The sequence below is a fragment of the Monopterus albus genome, unplaced genomic scaffold (genome assembly GCF_001952655.1).
Source record: "Monopterus albus unplaced genomic scaffold, M_albus_1.0 scaffold98.1, whole genome shotgun sequence".
NCBI classification, from domain to species: Eukaryota; Metazoa; Chordata; class Actinopteri; order Synbranchiformes; family Synbranchidae; genus Monopterus; species Monopterus albus.
In genome coordinates, this window is record NW_018127978.1 from 2,317,123 (window position 1) to 2,335,923 (window position 18,801).

Genomic DNA, 18,801 nt, shown 5'->3' on the forward strand with positions numbered 1-18,801 from the left:
TTATTATAATATAAATTTTGATGAGTGTAAAAACAAATAAATTAATTCTCTTTTCAGATTAGCTGTAATTAAACATTAAGTAAATCAAATAAACTAAAAACCCTCTTTTTAACAGACATATATAGCTCAACATTAACAAAAGGCATACCGTTAGGTTCCCATGAGTAACTAAAACAGATTAAAATCGATACATAGTAAGGGTCCAACAAAACATCAGGGATCACCATCGTCTGTCTCCAGTGTCCCTCATGTTACAACCAGTATTCATGTACGCCTTGAGCCAGTCCTACAAACAGCAATAGTCTCCAGGTGTTTGTCTGGTGAATCACATTCCAGGTGTAGTTAAAAAATGTATTTCCTTAGGTTAGTGAAGAACAAGCCATGTAAAGTATTCCACCAAAGACATCATTCTCTGCAGAGCCATTGCATCTCACATGCAAGCGTAGTGGTTAAAAACAAACAAGTTCCAAGTTAAAAATGTAATATGTAAAAGAGTGCAGTAGGAGAATACATATACTGTAGATATTATCTGCATTAGTTAATAGCTGATAGTAATGTAAGGGTGTGCAAGTGTTTATATAATCTTGGAGAGATCTGTTTCTCTGTTCTGAACAGTTTGGAAATGTTTGCATGTTGCATGGAGACTATGGGAACTATGCACTGATAGCTTGCTCAAGCAAGAACATTCTAGTTCATCTCCTCCTTGTTTAATTTATGGGTTCATCTTGTGAATAAACATCCAGCAAGCAGCTTCCCTTAAATTTCATGTGTCAAACTCAAGGCCCGCGGGCCACATCCGGCCCGCGAGGTCATTTTATATATCTTTTTTTTTTTAAATGGCCCGGCAATATAAAGCACTGATAACACACAAACTACAAATCCCATAATGCAGCGCAATAGCTGCCTTACCGAACGTACATTATCTGTGATCATTCCTGTGTCAATTACGTCAGCTCAATCAAGCGTCTGTTGATGTATACAACCCTAATTTCAAGTCAAAGCTAGCCCCTAACAATGGCCAAGAGAAAAGTTGATTATGAAAACAGAGCGTTTCAAAACCAGTGGGAGGCTGAGTATATGTTTACTGACATTGCCGGTAAACTCGTGTGTCTTATTTGTGGAGCTAATGTGGCTGTAATTAAGAAATATAACCTAAGGCGGCACTACGAGACAAAACATCAGGACAAGCTGAAAAACGTGAATGCAGAGCAGAAGCTACAGAAGGTAGAGGACTTGAAGAGGAATCTGACATCACAGCAGACGTTTTAACCAAAGTGAAATCACACAGTGAAGCTACTGTGAAAGCAATTTTATTGCGGCAGAGGAGAAAATCAGCCCGGACATTTACTGAGGGACAGTTTCTGAAGAGCTGCATGATGAAAGCATGCAAGGTCTTGTCTCCAGACAAAAAGCAGGTGTTTGCAAATGTAAGCCTTAGCAGAAATACGGTTGTTGATTTTAAGTTAATTTATTTTGGAATAATATTGTATCCTGCCTGTTTCGATTCATATTTATGTTCAAAAAACGTTTAGTTTTAGTCTGTTCAATAAATTTTTATCCTGTTCGGCCTGCGACCTAAAGTGTGCTTTGAGTTTTGGCCCCCTGTGCAATTGAGTTTGACACAAGGGCCAGGAAGAACTGTAAACATTATGAGGGGCATAAAAAACTAGTGAATCAGCAGTAACCCGGCCGGGAGGGGACTGTAGACTCTGACTGACTGTACCTTGTGGCCGACAATAAGGGTGACTGACTGATTCTTTGACAATTCTCATATCTAATACTATTGTTTATTTTTTATGTAGAGTGATTCTGTTCCCTATCTTTCAGACTTTTGAATTATCTTTCAAATTACGGAACTGCTCAGAATTATTGTAATAATAAATAAACATGGGGATAATTTGCCTGAATTAATTTAGCTCACATCAGACCCTAACAATCACACGAGCAGACCACAAACATCCAACAGGTACCACTGGTCCGAGGAATCCATCAATTGGTCTTTACCCGCTCCGAAGTGCTTCACAGGCAGAATAAAAAAAATACAAGCTTAATTATTTGTTTTAGAGAGAAACATTAAGCCTTATATCTAGAAAATAAACTGAGCGTTGCTGCTATGTTCTGTTGCTAGGGGAAGTCTAATAAAAACCCTTTAATGTGTGATTCTTGCTCTGGGGGTGATGATCGGTCCTGTTCGCCCTGGGAAACCCTAATAAAATCCCTTAATGTAGTTATAAAAGCATAATATATTGTTTCAAAATGAAAATCTAACACCTACATGCAAAACCTTTGACGTATGTAAATAGGGGCCATAAAAGTTGACAGCCTTTGATCTAGGTGGAAGTGCAAAAAGTAATAAATCTTGACTTCACACCTCAGTTTGACAGGAGCTGCACTTTTTATATCTCTGAGAGCCTTTAGCGATCAAGCCCTTCTCCTGTGGAACCAGCTCCCAGTTTTGATTAAGGAGTTATGCAGCCTCTTAACTTTTAAGATTATGCTTAAAACTTTACTTTTACTACACTTAGTAAACTTCAATTAACTTTTAATACTCTTCAGTCAAAACATTTTATTATATTTTTATTTTATTATCCTTTATATTAAAGTGGTACTGAATGCAGAGAAGACTAAGCTAATGCTTTTCACTAAAATGCACGTGTGTGTGGCGGGGGTGGGGGGGGGGGGTTACTTGATGTCCTCATGGGGACAAAAGCAAGTCCACAAAATTTTAATTATTACACTTTAGAATGATGACTTGGCTTAAGATTAGAGTGAGTTTAAGGTTAGGTTAGTTGTTAGGCAAGTAATGGTCATGATTAAGGTTACGGTAAGGCTCCAAAAAATTTTATTAAATCAATGTAATGTCCCCTGAAGTTATTGAACAACAACATATGTCTGTGTGTGTGTTGGGTGTTTTATTAACCTGCGGTGTGTGTTACGGTTACTGTTGACATGGCCTTGACCTGTGCAACCAGGAGTTGGACACTTCAGGACATTCTCATGCATGGCCAGGACTACAGACACATGGCAGACAAACAGGTCAGTCTGGTTAATTTGCTGGGGATCACATCACTGTTAGTAATATAAGAGTAGTTGTGTAACACATACTGAAAAGACAGTAAGTAGCAATAAAAGTAGTTGGTAGTTTATTGTATTACACAAGGAAGTAGTAGTGGTAGCACTAATAATAATGCTGGTAGTGAAAATAACAGAAACACAATATAACTACACCTTTACTTGCCCCCAAGCTGTTAAATATATAAATAAAAATGGTTTATATACATACAGTACTGACTTTTTTTAAATAATGTGCACTCACTCTCTGGAGGGATTCGATCTTTGTGAGGACATCCAGATAGACTGCGATGGTGAGGGTACAGCCCAGTCACGTGACCTGTCCCATCACACCCTGGGGTTGGACACTTTACTTCCTTCTTCTCTGAAAAGAGCAATGTGTGATTAAATGGCAGCAATAACTAATTAAAACACATCTGTATTAGTACAAGGAGTGGGTAGTACCATTAACTGCAGTTCTTACCTATGTAACTGACACTAGGTCCAATACTCAAAATAATATCTTATAGTATTGGTAGTATTAATACTTTTGGTATTGATCCACCCACTTCCAAACAGTACCAATAATTCAAAACTGACAGAGAATGGGAGTATGTGGCTGGATTGACAGAATAGGCAGAAATTGGGATTTTTATTTTTTGTTTATTATTTGGACATTTTATATTGTGATTTCAGTATTATTAGACTCACCATATTTAGAACAAATATATAAAAAGGGGTTCATTATTTCCCCATCAAAATGTTATTCTGAGCAGTTTAGACAGGCAGCTCTTTACTTCTGCATTATGAAATAAAAAACTAACAAAAAACTAAACAAAAACAAAGCAAAATAAAAAACTAAAAAAAAAAAAAAAACACACACACACACACACACACACACCAGATGTTTTTGGCCATCCATAGTCAACCATAAGTGTTTGCATGCTTATTTTGTACTTTTATACTGCAGAGGGTGCAATTCCCTGTATTATCCATTTTTAAGGTCTCCTGGGACCTTAAAAGATGAATACAGATTGAAAATGCTCCACCTGCATTAAAGTCATGGATGTGGCAGTATTTTATATTCTTGTAAAATGTGGCAAATTTAATTAAAAATTACTGATGAAACAAAAACTATATGTGAGTTCTGCAGGATGATAACACCCTACATCACTGCTAATACAACCAAAATAAGCACTCATCTCCATTGCTGCCATAAAAGCATGTCAAAGGAAAACTAGAATTACCACTCCAGAGTTGTATGACTCTGTAAACCAGTTAAAATTATGGGAATGGAACAGATGTAAAGTCACTGACCTTGTCCTCTGACCACCAAAATCTATTCAGTTCATCTTTGAATCGAAGTGGATGTTTGTGCCAGATTTAAAGAAATTGCCTCAAGTGTTCCTGATATATCATGTTCACAAGAATGGGCCTTACAGATTGGCAAGGCACAGTTACATTAGTTCCATCTATAAAAGCCATCACCAGTTACAAGCTGCAGTTATTGCTTTCGGGATTCTGGGTGTAAAAGCACATCAGTTAAGTGTAAGCCCATTATCTAATTATAAATCATGTTGAAAATGTGCTGTTGTATAGCTTTTCATTAGAGAGCCCATGGCAAGCTTTTCCTTGTTTGTTTTTTTTAATCATCTACAATGTTACAACGGTGAATTATCATCTTAGATCTTATTCCTTGAATATTCATAGTCTACTGGCAGTTGCGTGTTTATGCAAGCTTGCCTGACATTCAACGGTGCCATTTTAAAAGTGGAATTTTGCAACTGCATGTGGTTTTGTGGATATATTTTACCTCCCGCTGCACTATGACCAGAGGAGGTGAAGAAAAATACAGGGCCTGAAGTTACTGTATGCCTGGGAATGTTCCTGCACAGGGACTTGCTATTTTACCTGACCGGGTCTAACCTACAAGCAGCCAGCCAGTGAAGCCCTCCATGGCGGTGAATGATCAGATCATCAATGCTTGATTTCCCTGGACCACAGTGCCTGTTTGACTGCTTGAGGCCAGTGTTTGCCGCATGTGATGTGTTGCTGGTTAAATGAGCGGATTAACGATCAATGATGTTATTGTTGGTGCTACACTACATGTTATAATTGATTTTACTACTCTGGAATTCTATGTAGTCGTGTGGGTGAAGATGCAGCTACCACCAGTTAGATTTACTGAACTTGGAGCTACTTGAAAGGGAGTGATGTTTCCACTACTTGGTGGGACTTAACTGTACATTTAAAAACACATTACATGTCTGTTAATGTCTTGGTTCTGTAATGAAACAAGAGAATTGCTGTAAGGCTGGAGAATTTACTCTGTCTGCATTATGTCAGTTAAAATATGAGGTTTCTCAATTTCGCACTTTGTTTAGTGTTACAAATCTCTTTTCATCGGTACATATACCCTTGTTTTCCTATCTATGGAGGAGAAATTCATAATAATTAATGCCATTGTGATTGTTTCTGAGACAGTAACATTCAGAGATTGGGCATAAATGTTTCCACAGCACATTTCTATGAACCATTCAGGAAGGTGTCTCCATGACAATACACCCAATCCAATCAGCTAACATCAAAACATCCCTTGGCCAGCCAATCAGGAAAAGCCAAGTGCTTGAGCCAGCAAATGACTATGGGAGTCCCACCTCCCTTTGTCCAGTTGGAAGTTTGAATTTGCAGCATGTGTTTTGTCTTTTGTCTGTGTTTTTCTGTGTATTTGTGTGAAAATCATTTTTGTTTTTGTTTGTTGTTATGCTTGCATCACCATGAGAAGAGTTTTTCTTAGCTATTAATGTTATTTTGATTTTTGAGTTTTGATTATATTTAAACAGGCGAAACAAGCTGACTAACTCTTTAGCATGCCAAGTCTTGAACAGCTGAAGTTTGCAGACAAAGAAATTTTGCAAAGTAAAGTAAAGAAACTAAGTATTATTTAAACTGAATTGTTTGTTAAGATGGCATCTCTGAAGTTTAACAATCAGATCAAATTAGACGTTGTTTTCTTCAAGACATCTTTAAACACAACCTACAAAGAATGGACCTCGGGCCAGCCAGTGTCCAAAAAGAGATCATGGACAAGATGACACAAAGAGAGAGATTCACCACAACTGAGAGGGCCAGAAAAGTGCTAGCAACAGTGGATCCTTATCTGAGCTTGCAGCTGAAACTCTGGCCCAGAAAGGGTCCTGACAAAGATCATCTCTCTGTCCGGCGCACACAGTCCAGCCCTGCTAAGCTAAGTACCATGTGGTTAAGTTGATGTCTCATAAAGCCATAGTTGCTCCTATAAAAGCCCATGACCTCCAGAATGTATAATGAAATGTATGATTAGTTTCTCTCCAAATTCTTGTTTGAATCCCAGAATACAGATCCAAAACTAATGTGATTTTAAACAATCCTAACTCATTTTCCATCATTACTAATCCTTAGATGAGTCACTCATTGATCAGTCTGTTGTCACCATCTCTTTGTTCACCATGTACAATTTCATCAATTTTACAATGCCAATCCCCTTTTCCTTTTGTACATATGTAACTAAACTTATTTAGACTAGATAACTGGCTTTCTTATGTAATCTTTTTGTCTCTTTTGTTTCAGTAAATAAGTCGGTTTCCTGAGGACCCACTGCTTTCAGATCGAGACTGAAGTATTTTTTGCTTACCATGTGGCTCATGAGATAAAACACCTGGTGCCCCATATATTTACTACATTGTATTAATATTGATATTCATAAATGTAGTTCAATTCTGTCACATTTGCCCTAGCGCTGACATTGCAGTAAGACCTAAGTTTTTCACTATATTTTGAATATTAATTCTTTAACCAGCAGCTGCATGTAAAAAAATGCAAACCACACATACAGTGTGAAGGATTGTGTGCCCAATAGCAATACACACTCCATTGCATAGACGTGCCACCAAAGTGCTAATGGTCTGATACAGTATGTACTGATCCTTAATGACTTTCAGGATGTACTGACACTAGGCGATCCATACCATGCCCGAGCACATTTGACCCCCAAAGTCCAGCTCATTCAATTAGTGTGCAGTTTCCAGGCACAGTTCAGCATACAGTACCCTGGCCCACTTGAAGATGTAGGCCCTGTTCAGTTGGACACAATTGGAAGTGGGCACAGTATGCATTGCTAACCATGCCCAGGCACATAACTTGAGCACTATGTGCTATGTAACAGTTGCATTGTAGTGCTATAAGCTTGCTCCAGCCTGGATCATTTCAAGTGTAGTGTGAGGGCATTCCAATGGGGGAATAGGGAGGGGGGACAATGGTGGTTGGTCACAGTACCTATTATAAGTACACAAAGATGAATCAACTGAAAAGAAATTCCATGCATTCCACAAATGTTTTGTGAATAGAGCATGCAAGCTTAATTTGTCACTGTTACTGAACAAATTAGAAATATATATTAGATGACAAAAATTCAATGTGATCTTCACTCAATAAGTAACATACAGTAAATTATTTGTGGCAGTTCTGTGAATTACAGAATTTTAAGAGGAACATTTGAGTGCAAGTCAGATGTCATGTTGGTTTAATTATGATGTCTGAGATATAGGAGTATTTGACCTGAATATTTTTATTCTTTACTGTCCAGTGAAAACTAAATTGAGTTTTTTATAAATGCTTAAGTTAAACATCCTGTATTTCTGATTGATGAGAATATTTTCCTAAGGCCACATAAACACACTGAACCCTTGGCAGAGAGGGCCATGTTGGCAAACAAAATTTACAGACTACCAGTGTCATTACCGTTTAATCAATTTTTTTCTGGAGGACTGAGGACTAAAATCCTGGCTATGGCTGTTGGTGTCTCAAAATTGAATAAACAATATATGCAAAGTAAATAGATTGTAATGCTGAATACAATGCCTTACTTTAATAATATATAATCTATTTACCAAATATAGAAATCTGTAATAGCATTTTTAATAAGACCATAGCCACTAACTATATACAAGTTTTTAAAACTGTATGTTTGGTTGTAGTAACAATAGGTGTACCTTTGTTGTAGTGAGCAGTGCGGCGGGCTATCACAGCAGCCTCGCCACTCTTGTTGGAGTTGCTGTATGGCTGGTAGTCTGGGGAGCTCCGCGCCTGTCCCCCCTTCACCTCTTCTGCCTTTAGGGCTATGGCCTGCTCCAGCAGTCCCAGGTTTCCCCGACTCATATCCCAATTCTCTGAGTCGTCCGTGATTTCTGAGCCCTCTGAGATACGATCCTGCTCCTCTCTTTCTTCTTCCTCCTCCTCCTCCTCCTCCTCCTCCTCTTCATCATCATCATCATCATCATCCTCCTCCTAATCAGATCGGACTTCTATAACCACTGTTGTGGGAGAGGCTTTGCTGAAGTCTTGGTCCTCCTCTTCCTCCTCCACCAAGTGACCTGCTTCCATCCCCTGCCTCTCATCCTTCACTTCCTCTATCTCCCCCACCTGCTTTTCAACATCATCCTGTTCTTCCACCATGGGAGTGCTGACCTTTTCTTCCCTGAGTGATACCATGGCTTCTGATCCCTGAGTGTGTGGAGTCAAACTGTAAGGATTATTAATGTATTGGTGGCCCATCCTCTCTTCACTGTCATCTTCCTCTGTCTCTTTCTGTTCTTCCTCCTCCTCCTTTTGTTTCTCCCTCTTACTCTGCTCTTCTGTTGATTCTTTGGCCTGATGGTTGTAATCTCCACTGGAGTACTGGTGATCAGAGTTTTTCTGGTTTATCATCCGTCTTTGTACCTCCTTTTCTTCTACAATATTCTCTTGCATTTCTTGCTGGCCTTCCCCTTCCATTTTTTCTTTTGCTTCATCTTCCTGCTCTTCTTTTTCCCCTTTAAGCACACTAACCTCAGTTTCTTCTACAAGTTGAGCCAATGACTGGTCTTTCATCACCAGCTGACTTTCCTTCTTCTTCTTCGTTTCTGTTTCCTCCTGATGATGGTCATCAATGAGTGTTACCAGCTTTGCTTCCTCAAGTGTTTTCTCACTTTTGGTTTTGTTTTCAGTCTCTGAGCTGACATTTTTGTTTTTTTCTTCGTGTCCAGCCAGGGGACAAACTGCTGTTTCTGTTGTTTCTGCATCCTCTGTCGTCACTGGTGAGAAGTCCGCTGTGGATTTAAAGTATAAATGAATGTCACTGTCATTGTCACAAATGGTTTGTCTTTGTCATCTCTACATGGTAACTTACAACTCAAGACATGCAATCCAACTGACCCTGTAGTTGGCCTAAACTGACTAGTTTCACATTAATGATGTGAAGCCTGCAAACTAGTTCAGGCAATTAACTTGAGTTAGCTGTTACATTCATGTGGCATACTCTTCCCCCTGAAACATACTGTATATCCAAGCCATCCTTTTCATATTCATACTTAAGTTGTCAGTCCTCTGTTCATGCTTTTGCTACCATACCTGCTGCCTTACTGCTCGCTTGAAAACTACACTTTTATCTGCTGCTGCTGTTCATATAACATTTCAAAAGCCCCACTTCTAGCCTGGCATCTACTGTACTATACCTGTACCCTCTGTACCTGTACCTGTACAGTCTGCATTCCTCCAGGTGGGTAAGTTAGTATAATTACTAACCACTTCCTGCTGTACTGAGGTTCATTTTTCTTTGTGGGGAGTAATGAAGTCAGACCTCAGATGCCAAAGGTTAATGCTGTACATATTTTATATTCATATAATAATCAATTCCATGTGAATTGACTGACTGAGCTCAATATCATACTTACCAAAATGAATGCTATGTTTCTGTCTGACTGCTGCTGTGACTGCTGAATGGGCTTACCAGGCACTGGCCCAGGAGCCAAGGGAACAGAAGGTCAAGGGGCCAAGGCCACTGTTAAAGGTGCTTGTTTTAAAATCAGAGAGCTCAGTTAAAACAAACCAACAGATGAAAAATTATCCCAAAGAAATGTCTGTGCAGATTCTCAGTCATCCAGGTCATAGTAAACTGACAAAAAACTGGTCCACCCGAAGGACAAAACACCAAGACATAAACAGAGTGATGTGGTGTATGCAATTAAGTGTAGTCAGGAGTGTAACGACTTGGACATTGGTGAAACTAAGCAGCCGCTTCACAAACGCATGGCCCAACACAGGAGGGCCAACTCCAGTGGACCAGAGTCAGCAGTCCACCTCCACCTGAAGGACAAAGGACATTCTGTTGAGGACAGTGAAGATCCTCTCCAGAGAATATCGCTGGTTTGAGAGAGGAGTTAAGGAAGCTATTTTTGTCCAAATAGAACACCCCTCACTAAATAGGGGTGGTGGACTAAGACACAACTTGTCATCCATCTACAATCCTGTTTTGAGATCTCTGCCCAAACATGCCCACCAGGACAGTAGGCATCGGTCCACAGAGGAGAATTCAAAGACAGGTAACGACTCTCACCAATACTGGGCTATAATGACTCAGTCCTTAGGGGACATTGTTGGCCTTCAAAGGACTGAAACCCCACCGAGGGGGATAAATATCTCTGGCTCAACACCAGTTAGTCAGAACTGATGAAGCCTCTTGGATGAGAGGTGAAACGTCTTTGACTTAGAAATCTAGTCCAGTTGATTTTTTCTAAGTTTTTTCAATCCCAAAGAAATGTAAATCAACCACAGAGACACAAAATGATTACAAGGAGATGTAAAAAGACCACAAAGTAAACCAACAAACAATCAAACAAAAGCTGTGTTTCCACTATCAGAACCTAATCAAAGGTATATCCTGTTTTCCATAACCATCACCTGGCATAACCTCATGGGCAAACAGTTCCACTGTTTTTCCTCCATGTCAGTCTCTGCTGAAACAAGGGAGGGGCTGTACTACTTGCACACTCATACTCACAGACACACACACCCTTGCAGTCATCATCTACAAACCTGCGTATAAATTTACATTCATTTCCAGGAGACTTAGCCTAACCTTAACCAAATCCAACACTTGGTATAACCTTACATCCCATTATTTTCAAAAAATTCTATAAATTTGTCATGGGACCCAGCCTTTGGTCCCCACAAGTGACGTCTGGTCCCCACAAAGCAGTGTTCTGTCCCCACAAGTATATATAAACAAGGTCACTCACACACACATACATATCCTTGTTTATATCACTTACCGGGTCCCTACACAGGCCATCTTTCTTTTCCAGAAGACTTACCCCAACCTTAACCTGAATTTCTACTTTCCTAACCTTAACCCTTGCCCTATTTCATGGGGACCAGTCTCTATAGTCTTGACAAGTGACTTCTGGTCTCTGAGAAGATATTAACTCCTGGATTTCTGTCCAGAAAGTATAGAAAAACAAGGCCACCCACACACAACTGAGCAGAGCACATGAGAGTCAGGTTCGCTCTGCACTACCTGTCTCTCCTTGCTTTCCCCTCACTCCCTCTCTCCTCTCTGGATGGTTCTCAGTCCTGGGTGTGACACACATCTGCACCTCGTTACACAGCTGGGGCTGATTACCCTCCTCTTATTTAAGACGCTGGCAGACGCTCCTCCTTTGCCAGTACGCTGAGGATACCTGTCCGAAACTTTGGCTCGCTACGCAAACAACAGTGTGTACCCTCAAAATACCTCACCACTCCTACCCGGTCTTTCGCCTCTCTCCACATTTCCAGCACACTCTTCTACTAAGGCTGATCTAGATTTCCCCATGACATTCTACTCCTCAACACTGCCAGCGGCTCTCTGCTTCCTTGACGTGCAGACCATAACCACCCCTGCTTCCAGCCACTCGTAACTACTGCTTAGACTGGCTAACACTCGACTGCTTCCCCTGGATTTCCCCACTCACCGGCCTCCTGTGAGCATTCATTCTCCAGTTCAACACAGACAGGTGTTTCACTGGATCCTAACATCAAAGACTGTCATCTCTCATTGTTGTTCTTTTGTTAATAAAACTTCTACCAGACCGAACTGCCTGCCCTCTGAGTCTTGCCTGCTAGCTCACCTTATTCTAGTGTGTGAGCAACCATAACAATGAGTCAAGAATTAGAATCATCATTAATTGCAAGTATGTTTGAACATACAGGAATTTGACTCCGGTACAGAGTCTTTCAATGTGTTGTAAGGCAACAGGAATACAAAATAACAATATTAATAAAAATTAAAAATAAAGTAATGAAAATTAGAATAAACAGTCTGTACATTCAAATACAAAATGTATGCAATCAAAAATAGGAATGTAAAATAGGAAGGGAAAAGAGAGATATCATTTATAAATATATGTACATCTATATACATTATGGCAGAAGAGCTTTCAGACTGATGTATGCAATAATTATATTTACAATTTATTGCACAGGGGTGATGTTGTGTCCAGTCATACACTCCTGGATTAAGTGTGATGGAGCAGAGGAAGGAACTGTCCTTGTCTCTGGCTGTTTTGGCATACAATGATCTGTAGCAAAATCCAGAGGGAAGGAGTTCAGTTTGTCCAGGGTGTGAGGGGTCTGCAGAGATCTTCTCAGGCCTTCTTTTGACCTTTGAGTTGTATAGGTCTTCCATGGAGGGCAGGCTCACACCAATGATTCTTTCTGCGGTCCTGACAGTTCACTGCAGACTGTTCCTGTCCTGTTTGGTTACTGAACCAAACCAGACAGTGATGAATGAGCAGAGAATGGACTTGATGCTTCCTCTGTAGAACTGTAGCAACAGCTACTGGGGCAGGTTGATCTTCCTGAGCTGGTGCAGGAAATGCATCCTCTGCTGTGCCTTCTTGGTAATGGTGCTGATGTCGGCTGTCCACTTCAGATCCTGGGAGATAGTGGAGCCCAGGAACTTGTAGGACTCTATTACTGATACAATAAGGTAAATGATAGGGGAGGCTCCTCCTGAAGTCTACTGTCATCTCCACTGTTTTGAGAGTGTTCAGCTCCAGGTTGTTGCTGGTGTACCACCACTGGGCCAGCTGTTCAACCTCTCATCTGTATGCAGACTCATCCCCCATCTCGGATGAGACCAATGACCGTTGTGTCATCTGTGAACTTCTGGAGTTTAACAAAGGTGGTCCCCTGAGATGCAGTCCCTGGTGTTGAGGAAAAAACAGCAGAGGGGAGAGCACACATCCCTGGGGGGGGGGGCACCCATGCTGATAGTCCAGGTGCTGGATGTGATTTTCCTCAGCCTCAACTGCTGCTTCCTGTCTGTCAGAAAGCTGGTGATGCACTGACAGGTGTGAGCTGGATCAGTTTTGAGTGAAGGATGTCTGGGATGATAGTGTTAAATGCCAAGTCTACAATGAGGATCCATGCATAGGTCCCTGGGAAGTCAAAGTGTTGCATGATGTAATGTAGTGCCATGTTGACTGCATCATTCACTGACCTATTTGCCTGCAGTAGGCAAACTGCAGGGGATCCAGCAGGGGATCCATGATGTCCTTCAGGTGGGCCAACACCAGTCTCTCAAAGGACGTCATAACTACAGATGTCAGAGTGACAAGTCTGTAGTCATTCAGTTTCTTGATTGGGGGTTTATTGGGAACTGGGATGATGGTGGAGCATTTGAAAAAGGAGGGGACTTCACACAGCTCCAGTGACCTATTGAACACTGTGTGAAGATGGGAGCCAGCTGATCAGCATAGGCTTTCAGGCAGCTGGGAGCCACACCATCTGGGCCTGGTGCTTTCCTGATCTATTGTTTTTTAAAAAGGCCACACACATCCTTTTCACAGATCATTAGAGGTGGGGGGCTGGAGGGAAGGATGATGATTGTTGGGGGAGCAGCTGCTGGAACTGAGGTGGGGAGGGTGAGGGGGGAGGGTTGTTTGTCTACCTCCAGTCAGCTTTTCAGAGTAGCTCCTCTTTGCTACTCTGATCTCCCTTGTCAAAGTGTTCCTGGCCTGCATGCACAGGGTCTTGTTCCTGCTTCTGTAGGCCTCCTCTTTGGCACAACAAAACTGCTTGAGTTGTACTGTGAACCAGGGATTATTGTTGTTGTATGTTCAGAAGGTCTTGGTGGGCACACACACGTCCACACAAAAGCTGATGTAAAATGTCACTGTGTTGCCTCTAAAGCATTTATTCATCTATTTATTTTTGGTTGAAGTTGTTGATAACTATTTGTGGTGAAGAGCCACGTCAATAACTATGTAAAAAAAAAAAACTGCTACATCTATTGAATAATTTGGGCCGAGTGATGACGTCAAGTATTGGTTAAACATAACTGATTCTAAATGTTTATTATAATGTTTTTATCATGCTGTTATATGGAAGAATGGACAGTAAATGATTGACCTTACTACAACCTTCTTCATTGACTCCGGTTTGACTTAGTGTTTAGTCTCAACACGCTGTACAAGAACACTAAAGTCACAGTGATTCCATCCAGGTCTGTAGACGCAGCCTCAAGTACGCTCCAGTGTATTTGGACCTCCTTGGTCCATCTCTTCACTTTTTTGACCATAGGCTTTGCAGCCAATGCCTATAGATTGGGATGAGATGGCCCATGCATTGATCAGAGTGTCCAAGAGCTGCACAGGGGACAGAGCGATAGGCATCTTTTATTACTGTGTAGCAGTGGTCCAATGTATTTTTGTCCCTGGTGGGACAACTGATGTGCTCCCTGTATTTGGGCAGTTCATGGGGTAGGTTTGCTCTGTTAAAATCCCCTAGGACAGTGAGTGGGGGGCTGGGATGTTTCAGCTCCATGCCAGTTATCTGGATGGCCAGGTGGTGTAGTATGCTAGTGTGGACCTGCAGTGATACAGTATATAAACTCTGACCAGAATGAATGAGGAAAAATTTTCTTGGTGAATAAAATGGTTTGCAGTTTATGAAAAGAGTCTTTACACCAAACTTCATTTATGTGTTAAAAGATTCACTCTCCTTTTGTTTTTGCAGATAACTCTATTACAAGATCAGCTTTGTATATGTGGACCTCCGATATAAAATGCTCCTTAGTGCAAAATCAGCCAGTGACAGAGATCGTATGAGCAATTGTTCACAGCTGTTGAACAAACAGAATACAAATCTGCAGAAATGTGACATCTTCACCATTTTGCCTGTGGACAACTAGCCGAAGTACCCATTTTACCTCTAAAACAACAAGTGAAGTCCTCAGTCATTTTATCTCTATAGCAGTGAGCGCGTTTACACATGGTGATTGTATTGGTGTTGTTATCAGCATGGGTCATCCCTTCCGAGAAAAGGAATGTGCTGTGGAGCTGCTACTAATTCAGTCAGTTGTGTTTCCACTGCACCACAAAAAGCATTGGTTATCTTATGCATCTCGATCACATGGGGGCAGCGCAAGCTGCTGAGAAGCTGTGATGTGTTAGTATGGTTTTACCTAGTTGCAACACAAAACTGTTTGTGCTAGGCATGATTTTAACCTCTCATCAGAATACAAAGTGAGAGACTCCATTTTCAAATCTTGCTGTAATGAAATAACGGATAAAAAGTGAATACAGAATTTGTAAGGACTTTCCCTTGGTGAACATTTCAGCCAATCATGTCTCAATGAGTCATCTCTGATGAAGGCGGGGCTTGGCCCAGTCAACTCTGGGTAGAGACAAGGCCAGCTGAGCTTGAGTCGCCATAGAAACAGTCAGAAATGGAAGCCAGCTTAAAGCAGGTTAAGGGGTCAGTTAAATTTAAAAATTCATGCTATACGTACAACCAAAAAAAGATTTTGTATTTCCATAAGTGGGGTAAAACTATGGAATAATTTAAGTGTAGACATAAAAAATAGTAATAGAATTGACGAGTTTAAACATAAATATAAAGGTATGTGTCAATCAAGATATATGCAAGAACAGGCTTAATGATTAATTAGATGGAACATTGTGGGTGTGTTGTATGAATGTTAATACTCTGGAATAATTCTTTAATATATTACTTGTGTGGTGTAGAAGATAATTATTTAAGAATGTAATTATGTAAGAATGTTAACACTGTTATAATTTTTTTAGTATATTACTTGTGTGGTGTAGAAGAGAATTATTTATGTAGAGATACTGCTTGCAAACCAATGATGGTAAGATGATGTCATGGGGTAGGACTGGATAAGTCTGACTTCTTCCTACTCCATTCAAGCATGTACTAGGTATAAGCAAATTGATATTGGATTAGCATTTGTTGGATATGTGTAAAATTATGTGTGTTGATATATCAACTGTCTTTACATGCCTGAAAGAATAAATCAAATCAAATCAAACCTCTGCTGATGGAAAATCATCATAATCGCTCAAAAGACAGTACTATTTGTTATTGTATACCACCCACCTGCCCCTTGGTCAGTTTTTAATAGAATTTTCATACTTTGTCTGATTTAGTGCTTAGTACAGATAAAATAATCATAGTGGTTGACTTTAATATTTATGTAGCTGTTGACAATGACAGCCTCAAAAGTGCATTTCAATCACTGTTAGACTAAACTGGAATAGCTGGCTGGTCCATGTGATGACTGGGCTCCTCAAGCTTACCTGGTGGGGAGCACTTGCTCCCTTAGCGGTCTTGCTTCAGTGGGCTCTCGCTGAGGGTCGGGGAACTAGCAAACTCAAGGAGGGCTACCAGGACATGAATTGTAGCATTGCTTCTTCTCCTAGTTGGATGATGAGCTTGCTGATCTCCCAAAGTAATGTCATCTTCTTTGGAGATCCCACTTCTGACCTCAATTGTAATGTTGACAGGAGGAAGAAGGGGCTGGAGACAAAATTGCATTTTTCTGCACCCTTTTGAGCCGCTATTTTATTCTAAAACAGCCAGCCAACCTAACAGCAACAGCCTGACCACTAAGACAATCCCCACCAACCCACAACTATGTATATACAACTTGTCCCCAGGGGTATTCTGGGAGTTCCCACCAGGTGCTTCCCTGCCGCCCAGTGCCACACAGTTTATGATGAATCATCCATGCAGACTAAAGTTAGTCACAGGGCTCTGTGCTAGGTGCTGACACACTAAAGTAGCCTACAGTATGACACAATGAACAACCATTTAGCTCAAAGTCCCACTGTGCCTATCTATGCACAGCCTCACAGAACTGCTAGCATGTCTGTAGACTGTCTGCAAAAACAAAACAACATACAAAAAATGTATGCTCTGCAAATGTATTATAGTTTTTTCTAACATTTCTATGTTTTTAGTGAATTATTACATCATTTTAATTCTTAAAGAGTTATTCAAATGAAACTATGTGAAGTCTTCACAATGGTAGTGTACAATATATCTAATCTTTCATGGTAACATTTCTAGTTTCACTCACTTTGTATTGATTCTGGCCTGTTTTTTTTGTTCTGTTTCTTCTCTTTGAGGTCTTCCTCTTTATCCTCTTTCTGCTCCTCCTCCTCTTCTGGTGCATCACTGTCTGTGGTGAAGCCTTTATCTGCTGCCTGTTTGCCAAGCTGGTTCCTCCTCTTTGGAGCAAACTGGTTCTCCTCAGCCACAGCCCCTTCCTGCTTCCTTTTCTTCACAATAGGGCATCCCAGTATGCTGAGGAGAGTAGGATGTAGGTGAAAACTAATATCCAAAATGCTAACATACAACAACAAAACTAACCATTTTTAGTTGATTTGCCAACACTTTTACATTGTGAGATGTAATGGATATTGCTGTTTCTAGATGCCACTATAAGGGATATATACATGTATAGTGGTTAAAAACAAATCAGATTACATAGAGTTAGATTACATATAGATATATTTAGATTACATATAGATATTATTTGTAGTAGGTAATAACTGATAGTTATGTAAGGGTGAGCTAAGTGTTTATTTAATCTTGGAGAGATCTGTTTCTCTGCTCTGAAATATTTGAGGGTGTTTGTGCATGGAGACCATGGGAACTATGAACTGATGGTTTGTTCAAGCAAGAATATCCTGGCTTGTGTTCTTTTTGTTTAGTTTATGGGTTCATCTTGAGAATAAACATCTAGAGAGTAAACATGTGCCAAATGTCAACATGCGAGTCATCAGTGTGATGATTCGCTGTGGGGACCCCTAAACGGGAAAAGCCGAAAGTGACTTTCTTTAATACATAATGTTAAGACATTATGGGATGTAACGATACCAAAAATGCATGATACGATATTGCCATGATAAAAACTCCATGATAGGGTATTTATACTGTATCATGATATTTAAAAATTTAAAAAAAAAAATGCTAAGAACTACATTAGTAATATTTTTAATAAAAGCAGGTGGTTGACAGGATGACTGGTGTCACAAAACAAATGTTACAACAGTGGAAAAAATATTGTATTTAAATAATAAAAATAGCAACATTAATGCTAACATTAATAATAATCCTAATATTTGTTATTATGATCATCACACAATTATTATCATTATTATCAATCTGTACAATTGTATGCACTTCTGTGCAACACTTCCACCTTAATATCTGTGTTTATGAAGCTCAAAATGTTTCAGATTTTGGTGAAACTGCCATCAATGTATAAATTAAAGTATATGTTTATTATTGATGTCATATTTAAAGGTAGTGTTGTGCTGGACTACATGTATATATTCAGAGGTGTTCATAATATTCTTACCCTCTTATGTATGTAGCTGGGAAGGAAAAAAATATAGAGACAACCGCTTTAACTTGGATGAATTGTGGTGAGCAAATCTAAGACTGATAGGATGCAAAAATGCTGGGCCATCGTATTTGGAATAATTAATTTTAATTTTGCTTTAAGTAAAAAATTTGGGAAATTTGTATAATGTATATTCTACACTAATATCAAAAAGAGCCATCCCTGGTAGGCTAGTGGTTAAGGTGCAGCACTCTTGCCGC

The 18,801-nt window shown here is 40.0% G+C and overlaps 1 protein-coding gene across 1 annotated transcript in view; it reads right to left on the bottom strand.

Moving 5' to 3' along the window:
• The window catches only part of myt1a (myelin transcription factor 1a), an 82,105-nt gene that overhangs the window by 43,623 nt on the left and 19,681 nt on the right, over window positions 1-18,801 (bottom strand). The window contains 4 exon segments of the mRNA XM_020609075.1: window positions 2,921-3,011; window positions 3,317-3,436; window positions 8,082-9,176; window positions 17,270-17,496. Coding sequence (XP_020464731.1) covers window positions 2,921-3,011; window positions 3,317-3,436; window positions 8,082-9,176; window positions 17,270-17,496 — 1,533 coding nt within the window.